This window comes from Herpailurus yagouaroundi, unplaced genomic scaffold, assembly GCF_014898765.1.
Source record: "Herpailurus yagouaroundi ecotype Mexico unplaced genomic scaffold, PumYag 182, whole genome shotgun sequence".
NCBI classification, from domain to species: domain Eukaryota; kingdom Metazoa; phylum Chordata; class Mammalia; order Carnivora; family Felidae; genus Herpailurus; species Herpailurus yagouaroundi.
Window position 1 is genome coordinate 12,148,502 of NW_024412413.1, and position 9,522 is coordinate 12,158,023.

Here is a 9,522-nt window from a genome sequence, read left to right on the forward strand (position 1 = left end):
TTTCAGGCTGCTGGCGTCGGCCTTGGTGGTGCCCTTTCTGCTGGCCTCTGAGACTCCACACAGCGGCCCAGCCTCCTCCCCTGCTCTTGCCACATACACAAACACCCCCGCGCCCCTGTGGCCTGAGCTGTCCTACCTCCCCACAATGGCACCTGCCCCAAAATAGCTCCCATGTGAGAGCTACAGAAAGGAAAAGATTAGACCCCCTCATGAAAAGGAGGGAGGAGGGAGAGGAGGGGAGAGTGAACGAGCCGTCAAGTGATCTGTGTCGAGCTTCAGGGAAGGTATAAAATCCCTTTGGGGCCGGGCGGTCTCAAACCCCGGCTGTCAGAGCCAGGACACCGAGTCGGCCCGGACTCCCTCTTTCTGTCTTCCTCAGACTGCGCCATGGGGCTCAGCGACGGAGAGTGGCAGCTGGTGCTGAACGTCTGGGGGAAGGTGGAGACCGACCTCGCGGGCCACGGGCAGGAGGTCCTCATCAGGTAAAAGGAAGAGACCCCATTGCCTCTGTCACCCAGTCCCCAAAGATCAAGGGTGCGTGCCTGCAAGGCAGAATCGTTGCCCAGGGTTGACCAGTTGGCTGTGTCGGTCGACTTTGTTAACACCTTCACTTGGTTTTCCTTTGCTTGTAAGTGTCAGGGACTGGTGTCCAGAAAGGAAAAGAGATCCATCCCGGGCCTGTGCCAGCAGTGGGAGAAGCCTGGTGATCAAACCCTGGATGCCTAGCGCCCACCAAGAGGGATCCTAGAATCGCAGGCAGTCATAGTTAACAAGGGCCCTGAGAGATCCCGTCCAGACGCTTCACTAAATGGACGAGGACAAACAGGACCTGAGAGGGGCAGGACCTCCCCGCGCCACAAATCCGTAAAGGTCTATAAACTGTCAAGACTGAGACATGGCCTTCAAGATAAAGACCCACAGGCTCTAGAGCTGGCCCGGCTTCCGAACCGCTGTGTGACCTTTGGGAAGGCACACAACCTCTCTGAGGCTCAGTGTCCTCTCCTATACAATGGGCGGGGGTGTTCCGTGCTACCCTTTAAAGTAGAAGTGAGAGTTAAATAAGATAATGCACGTAAGGGGCCTGGTGCTGTTCCTGGAACATGGCAGGTTCTAGAAGATGTTAGTAATTGTTACGGATGGAGCTAGCTTAAGGACCTGCGAAGTATTATAATTAGAAAATAGAAGACGGAGGCCCATTAGGGACTTTGGATGTTGAGGAAGTCTTGAATTTGAGAGCTCTGAATAGTGTGGTCTCCAAGCACATCTTGACTGCAGGGGTTCCTGAGCAAACAAAAGAAAACAAAATTCCAAGCGTTGTAAATAAAGGATGGTGTGTGGCTTGTAAACAGAATTTTATTTTCTCATTGCCTTCCACCCCAGACGGTGTGAGACCCCTCTTCTCCAGGTGCCTTCTCTCACGCTCTGGGCCAGCGCAAGTCAAATATCTGACGGGGTATAAACCCGCATTTCTGCACCTGGGAGAAAGTGGCCCGGGGGTGGCCACGAGTGAATGGATTGTCCTTCACGCCTTCATTTACAGACGAGTTTCTCCTTCGTCACGAGCCAGGTTTCCCTCTCCCACTCAGATGCCTTTTTGGTCTCCTTGGGCTGCACTTCTATCCGGCTCCCATGTCTGGATCCGTGATCCGAAGTCTGAGCCCTGAGTCGTCCACGCTAGAAACACTTGGGGAAGGGTGGTCATGTTCTCTGTTTACTCCGACTGGCATCATGGGGGGTGTTCCCTGTGTCTTTCTCCTCCTGTCCCTGCCAGCAGGCCGCTGGGGCTGCAACAGGTCCTGTGGGATAGGACAAAAGTTTCCCCCAAGTTGACATCAGCTCCTTAGGCACCTGTGCTGTGTGACCTTGGATGAGTCACTCCTCCTCTCTGAGTGACTCACTCCTCCTGCTTGCCTATCGGTTGAACGAAGCGATTGTCTGCCAGGGTCTCTGAGGTCCCTCTCTGCTCTCATGCCCTGGCACTCCCTGAGCCCATGCTCCTCCCTCGCTTTTGGAGAGGAGGCAGGGTAGTTGGGGCTGGAGACCAGTTTGCAAAGCACAAGTCTCTCCAAGGTGATCTGGGGGCCATTAGCCCCCAAGGCAGCGACTTGAAGGAGACTTGGGGTATTGTGTCATCAGGGGAAACCTTCCCTCCCTCTCCAGAGTGGATCAGGGACACCTACCAAGGGCCAGGGGCCGGGGATGGGATGTGATGCCTGAGACTCCTGGCCCCTGAAAGGTCCCAGAAAGCCCAATGCCCCGTCACGTCTTAGGCTGTGGGACACGCAGAGACCATGCCAACGGGTTCTGCCCTCTTACTGTGCGGGGTCCGGGGAGGAGGGCCTCCCTGCGTGTAGACGGAAGGGAGGGGGTGCTAACCCCCAGAGCTGCACCTGCCTCTGCGGGAGCTGGCCACTTGATTCTGTTCCAGAGGCTGAGCCTGGGCTTTCTTGCTGACCTTGGCAAGGTCACTTCTCCTACTCCTCTTGTAAAAGACGGCATATTCTGTTCAGCGGAGCCTGTTAACAAAACACTGAGGGCTTTGCTGCAAGTCGGGAAGGATACCCCCGGCCCCCGGGCTCGCCGCTTCCTGTATATTACCTCAGCCTCCCAAGCACCCGATGAGGTAGATATTAGGATCGCCACCCTTAACAGAGAGGTTAAGTAACTTGCCCCAAGTCGCACAGCGGGAACTCACATCCAGGCGGCTTGCACCCAGCACGGCTGCTCTGGAGCGCTCTGCTCTTGGCACATCAGAGCGGGGTTGCCCTGCCCAGCCCGGTCCTTCTGCCTAGAGCAGGGAAGGCATTCCGCAGGTCGGAGTCTCCATCTCCCGTGTGGGTGTCCGATTGGGCCTCCGTTCAGAGGACAGCTGGGAGGTGGCCTCCTTCCTCGCTGACTTGCCTGCAGGCCTGCGAAAAGCGAAGCAGGTGGACGTAGGACTGAAGCTGAAGACGCAAGGCAAGTGAGGGCTCCCGAAACAGGAGGGAAAGTCTGTCCATTTCCCGGGGTGCTGCCCTTAGGCAAATCCAGGTATGGCCTTCTGTGGCTGCCTGCGGCTCCCAGCTGCAGGACTTTGGGCCAAGGGAGGGAAGCAGCTGAGTGATGCCAGAATGATCTGGTGGGCACTCATCGGCCTGGTTTTCCTGCACCGTTGAAGGTAAATCTGGGCTCGCTCGCGGGCTGGCTGGCACAGAGTGGAAGGTGAGGCGGGGGTCCAGCCTTACAGCTGGAGGCTGAAATATCAGCCAGACCAACCCTTCTGGTTTATGGATGGCTGAACCAGGACCCAGAGAAGCTGAGTGACTTTTTCAATGTCACACAGCACGTTGGAGGTGGACCTGGGACCAGAGCTCAGCTTTCGTAATTCTCATCCCCGCGTTCTTTCTCCCAGACACCTTGGGGGCTCCCCAAATATCGGAGATCCCTGGTTGCCTTGGGTACCAGGTCCTTGGCCCTCTTCTGCCCCAGATAGGCTCCCTCCAGCGTCCCGACCTCCGACCTTCACCTGTGGGTGCTAGGTCTCACCTCTGCCAGGCAGGAGTTCAAGGATCATTGTCACCAGATAATAATAGGACCCTTGGGTGAAAAGTGCCAGGGATGAGCTGTCCCGGCCACACACAGGCTTGGCCGGGCCAGGACGGGGGGTGAGATGGGGACGTGGGGCATGGCTGTGGATCGCCCTGGGTGTTCTGGGGGCTGCAGGAGGGATGAGCTCCCGGGAGAAGGGTGTGCTCCCTGTTTGTGCTACTTGGTGCACACGTGTGTGCATGCACGTGAGTATGGGTGTGTGCTGTGAGATGCTTTCATGCACCGGAGTGTGTCCACCGCAGGGCTGACGAAGTGAGTGGCTGAGCCAGGAAGCCACAAAAAGAGGAACCTTGCAGGGACCCAAAGCCATTAGACAGCAGGAGGGGAAGGCTGGGGAGACAGGGCCACTCCTGCAAACATTTCAGGGTATGACAGGGAGAGAGAGAGAGAGAGAGGGCGCATGACTTATAGAACCATCCGATCTCTGGTTCGGGCTTTGCCACCGACTCATGTCACTTGCCTCTGTGCTCCATTGGCCCACAGTAGAACGGGGACAGCCACCTCCCACCAAGGCGGCAGGTATGACTCCCTTTAACCGACACCCAACTTTCCAGAAGAGAAAAGACCGAGCTCCAGGGCTACAGGTGTGGCTCAGGGCAGAGTCCCTCTGCAGCTAAGCTCCCCGGCTCCCTGGCAGGAGCGGAGACCTGGTCTTTGGCAGGTGGCTCCCTCCCCGGGCCTCACCATCTGAGGGGCCTGGGAGGTACAGGGCGTCTGAGCAAAATAAGCAAGGACTTCCTGAGCCTGAGAGCTAACACAGGACGTAGTGAGTCTCCTGTAGCTGCAAGTATTTAAGCAGCCAAAGGATGATCCGTAGGCAGGAAGCTTGCAGAGACGGTCCCCTGCGCGGTCGACGTCTTGAGTCACGCAGACCCGCTTCCACTTGGGCCTTCTGCCTCGTACCCGTGATGCGATTTAATCACCCACTCTCCAGGCGACTCAGAGAAAATCGGGTGGAGCCAGGGAGCGAGGCAGGCACATCTTTCCTTCCTACCTCTCGAGTAGCAATGAAGGGGCAGATGCTACTGACCCGAAATAAGCAAGGCAAGCCTTTGCACAGCCCACCGAGCCCCCACAGCGCTGCTCTAGGTAGGCACCGGTTAGCCCCTACGCTTGCATGAGGAAGCAAAAGCACAGAGAGAGGTAAAGCGAATGGCCCGACGTCACGCAGCTGGGAAATAGCGGAGCCGGGACTGGAACTCGTGTGTCTCACCACCTCCAGCCCCTGTGTCTGACTCCAGCCCCCCCTTGTGCCCGCAGCCTCTTCAAGGGCCACCCGGAGACCCTGGAGAAGTTCGAAAAGTTCAAGCACCTGAAGACAGAGGATGAAATGAAGGGCTCCGAGGACTTGAAGAAGCATGGCAACACGGTGCTCACCGCCCTGGGGGGCATCCTCAAGAAGAAGGGCCAGCACGAGGCGGAGCTGAAGCCCCTGGCCCAGTCACATGCCACCAAGCACAAGATCCCCGTCAAGTACCTGGAGGTGGGAGGCAGGGCAGGGGCGGGTGGGAGGGCGGAAGGGGAGGCCTCGAAGGGCTGGGATTTGGGGTTCGAGTCCCAGCTCGGCCACTGACTTGTGGGTGACCCACGCCATTCCTCTTTGAGCCCCAGTTTCCTCATCTGTAAAACGAGCTGTCACCCCTGCGGTCACTGAGAGGAAACCCATTTCTCCCCCAGATCGGTATGTCGTCCGGGGAAGTAAGGGAGATTGGATATTGGGGGCACCACTTGCACTCCCCCCACCACGGGGAGGTACCATTATCACACCCACTGGGCAGATGAGAAAACTGAGGCACAGGGAAGGCAATAGCTGCCCACAGGATTCAAACTAGGGCTCTACTCCCCCCAGGCCCTCGGCGCCTAACCCCTGTGCCATCTGGAGCCTGATGTGGGCAGGAGTCGTGAGGCAGGAGTATAGGAGCGGGGGCTCGATCCTGGGCTGGGGGTGGCCAACAGTCTGGTGATACTGGTTTCCAGCATCTTTACAGATGAAGAAGGAGAGGCCTCGGGTGTCCCAGGCAAGAGAAGTTGGTTTGAACCTCCTGTGAGGGGCTGAGGAGTTGGGTGGGCAGGGGAGAGCCTGAACTGCCTTTATAACCAGTGGGAGGAGGGGTGTGGCAAGAGGTGAGCATTGAGATCTGGGGGATAAAGGGCCTTCGGGATAGGTGCAATCCCTCAGGATGGGAGCAGCAGGCAGGCTGATGCAGCGATGAGGATGAAGGTAGTGGTGATAGCTACCAGTTAGGATGGGCATTCGCCTGGATCACTGCGTGGAATTCTCGAAATCTCCCTGAGATTGAAGGCATTCAGTGTCCTCTTCTTCTCTGACGCAAAGGAAGTTCAGAGCTAGGGAGTCCAGAGCTGGTGTGGGGAACCCACGGTCACCGAGAATGCAGCCTCTTTCATGCCAATGTTGGCATGAGTCCTCAAAGTTGACTCATGGTCCAAGATGGCTGCTAGAGCTCCAGCCATCTGGTCCACGTTCCCAACAGGAAGCAGGAAGAAGAGAGGAAAGCTCTCTTTTAAGGAGTCGCAGAAATCCCACCCAACAGTTTCCTTTGCATCTCATTGGCCAGAAGTTAGTTACAAGACCACACCCATCTGCATGGAAAGCTGGGAAATGTGGTCTGTTGCCACTGCAAATACAACCAGTGTTCTGTTACCAAGGAAGAAGGAGAAAATGGACATTGGGCAGGCAATTAGCAGACTCTGTGCCAGGCAGGTACCCTTCGCATACTCACTTTACAGATTTGGAAACTGAAGGCTCAGAGAGATTAGGTAGCTTGCCCAAGGTCACACAGCTAATAAGCCAGTAGGTACAGTCTGGTCAACGGTACTCCGGAACTCAAGCCCTTAACCCTTGCGGTACAATATCTCCCATCCGCCACTGCCACGCCCCTCGTCAGCCTCTCAGCCTCACCTCCCTGCGCCCCAGCTGCCCCCGCAAATCACACGTAGACAACCTTGCCCGCCCATCCCACTCAGCATCACAGACACAAGGAGCCTGTCCTGCCTTTGAGATTCCGTGCCTGCTGCGGCCCCTGCCCTCCCCATCTTCTCTTGTCAGCAAATCCCTGTCCATCCTCCAGGGCCCAGCTTAGAAGCCACCTCCTCCGCACGCGTCCAGCTGTCAGCTGCTCTGTCCACCGGTGCCCTTGCCCCCCCCCCCGGCCCCCCCGCGAAGTCGCTGTATCGTCATTCTCTGTCACGGCGCCTGCCCGGCTGTACTGTAACTGATCTCTTTACCCAGCTGTCTCCTGGCTGGGACATGAGCTGCCCGAGGGCAGACCCTGGCTCTCGCATCTCTGAACCCCAGTGGCTCCCAACACAACCAGAAAGACGTATCCCCTCCAGGGGGACAAAGGAACAAGGCTCAGAAAGAGAAGGTAGCACTGGAAGCTGGGGGACTGGAAACCAGGTCTGCTGAAAACGAGCTTAGTTTACTGCGTCGATACCCGCAAGATCGAAGGCAGGGCTCGTGTCTGTTCCTCCCCTTCCATGCTCTTCATAAAAGCTGCTGCTTCCCACCTGTGAGTGAGGGGGCCACAGAGGCTGCTGGGTAGCGAAGGGCAACTTTCCTCTGTTGTCCAGCTGCCCCAGCGCACGCTTTTCTAGATATTAGTGACTCTGCCACAGGCTCAGGAAAGGCTGAGTGAGGGGACCCGATGGGGGCATCGGAGCCCCTGTTGTGTGGTGAAGTCACACATAAGGGTCATGGCAGAGCTGAGCCGGGAGGTTGGGTATCTCACATTTTCCAGGGGCGGGGCTTACTCCACGGCAGCCCGAGCCCCCCACCACCTGCCCGTGGTCACTTGCACTCAGGGCGCCCCGAGAAAACGGGAAAACGAGGTACAGTCACCGCCTCCGTCCTTGGCTCTGGCGGCCGTTTGCCCACCCCACCCCCACCCCCGGCGTGCAAAGTCCTCTTGCTACATGACCTCAGTCTGGCTACTTTCCTGTCGCGGCCTCTGTAAAGTGACACCACTTGGTGCGCCGGCCAGGGCTGTGGTTGACATCAAAGCTTGATTCACTGTCAGAAGAGCACAGTAGCATTTTACACCCATGAGATCGTTGAGTCGCTAAAGCCGCCATGCTGTAGGTGTTCCTGGTAAGGAAACCGTGGGTGCCCAACCAAACGTGATGGTGACAGCGAGGCTGACAGAAGACAGTGTGGGTCCTGGGGGCAAGCCATAGGCCAGATCCTTCCCTCTTCTTCCCTCCTTCCCGCCCGCCAAGAATTCTGAGCACCAGCTCTGTGCTTGGCACAGAATATAGGATGCTCTGCACCCCTGCTCCGCCCCCAATAGGCTGCTTAAAGCAATAACCCTATGAAGCCATTAAATGCAAAAAATAAATATACACAGATGGAAATAGTTTCTTCCTTAAAAAACATTTTTTTAACGTTTATTCATCTTTGAGAGACAGCGCGTGAGCAGGGGAGGGGCAGAGAGAGAGAGAGAGAGAGAGAGATAGGATCTGAAGCAGGCTCCAAGCTCTGAGCTGTCAGCACAGAGCCCAACGTGGGGCTCGAATTCACAAACTGCGAGATCATGACCTGAGCCGAAGTCGGCCACCTATCCAACTGACCCACCCCTAGGCACCCTGGACATAGTTTCTTTCTATCTAGCTTTTCTGACTGCAAACTCCTGGACAAAACCATGGAATGGGAGCATTCCCCTCCTTATGGAAGCGGCACCCGGGCCCTTGTCTGGCTGCAGCTGGACCCACATCCTGAACACTAGCCAAGGAGGGTGGTGGGTGAGCCGACCCACTGGGCCGCACAACCTTGGGTCTGTACTGGGACGGGCCTGGTCCCCCATTTATACCTGTCTCCCGGGGTTGCAGGGATAAAAGGAATTCATCTCAGAGACCACTTGGAAGCATGCCTGGTATACAGTAAGCGCTCAATAAATGGCCCTGAAATAAAGACAAGGTGGGACTCAGCCTGATTGCCCCCTGGCTCCTGGCTTGTCCGCCCCCATGACCAGCACCCCTCTCATCCATCCCGCTGCAGTTCATCTCAGAGGCCATCATCCAGGTTCTCCAGAGCAAACATCCCCACGACTTCGGCACTGACGCCCAGGCGGCCATGAGAAAGGCTCTCGAGCTGTTCCGGAACGACATTGCTGCCAAGTACAAGGAGCTGGGTTTCCAGGGCTAAGCCCCTGCACGACCCCACCCCCACCCACGGGGACGCCGGGCCCCAGGGGAGGGTGGTGCTGGGTCTCCTGTAGCCGCGTAGAGTTTGCTTCTGAGTGTCTGCTTTGTTTCTGAGAGGCGGGTGGGGGAGGGGGGCGAGGCTGTCCGGGCTGGCTTCATCTGCCTGGGGGCTCCTTGTGGGGGTCATCACCCCGGGAACCGGAAGTGTGGCCCTTTGCTCTCTGCCGCCCGCAGCCTCTCTCCTCTCTCCCCGACTCCAACCCAATTCCTCCAATCTCCAAACCCAACCCGTCACCCGCGCCTCTAACCCCAAATTCAAGCCGTAAACATACAGATTCTCTGACCCATCACCCCCACCAGATGCCCCTCTGCCGTGAGAAACGGGTCTGGGCAGAGTGGGACAGCCACACCCATCCCAAAGGAGGTGGCCGTGCAGTGGGGGGTGGGGTGGGGTGGGGGTTTCTGGAGCCCAAGTGTGCCTTTTCAGCTAATGGAGTAACTCACCTGGTTTTAATAAAAGACCCTGCAACATGACAGTCTCTGCCTGGTGATCTTCCAGTCCTGGAGCAAGTGAAAGGGCCCCAAGGAAGAAATGGCTGGGATTGTGTGCGTGGGGAGGAGGCTGGGGGGAAGGAGAGGAGGGAAACTGGGTAAAGGAGGAAGAGGAGGGAGCAGGAAGGAGAGAGGAACGGATACCTGCCTTCCTTAGGTCACTCCTCAGTGGCAGGGACAGTGCCGGGCACAGGGGATGGCGGGGAGAGCCCCGTCTGGTCA

The 9,522-nt window shown here is 57.3% G+C and overlaps 1 protein-coding gene across 1 annotated transcript; it reads left to right on the plus strand.

The window, feature by feature from the left end:
- The first annotated feature begins 300 nt into the window (after positions 1-300).
- MB (myoglobin) lies at positions 301-9,121 on the plus strand. The gene is made up of 3 exons (XM_040490956.1): positions 301-482; positions 4,849-5,071; positions 8,603-9,121. Exons 1-3 carry the CDS (start codon positions 388-390, stop codon positions 8,747-8,749), a joined length of 465 nt encoding a protein of 154 aa, XP_040346890.1. The 5' UTR covers positions 301-387; the 3' UTR covers positions 8,750-9,121.
- The last annotated feature ends 401 nt before the right edge of the window (positions 9,122-9,522 follow it).

Excerpts from the sequence above, each read along its gene's own strand:
- MB (XM_040490956.1), top strand. The coding sequence starts at position 388 with ATGGGGCTCAGCGACGGAGAGTGGCAGCTGGTGCTGAACGTCTGGGGG. Across the intron at positions 483-4,848 it reads GGGCAGGAGGTCCTCATCAG|CCTCTTCAAGGGCCACCCGG; the intron begins GTAAAAGGAAGA and ends TTGTGCCCGCAG. Across the intron at positions 5,072-8,602 it reads TCCCCGTCAAGTACCTGGAG|TTCATCTCAGAGGCCATCAT; the intron begins GTGGGAGGCAGG and ends ATCCCGCTGCAG.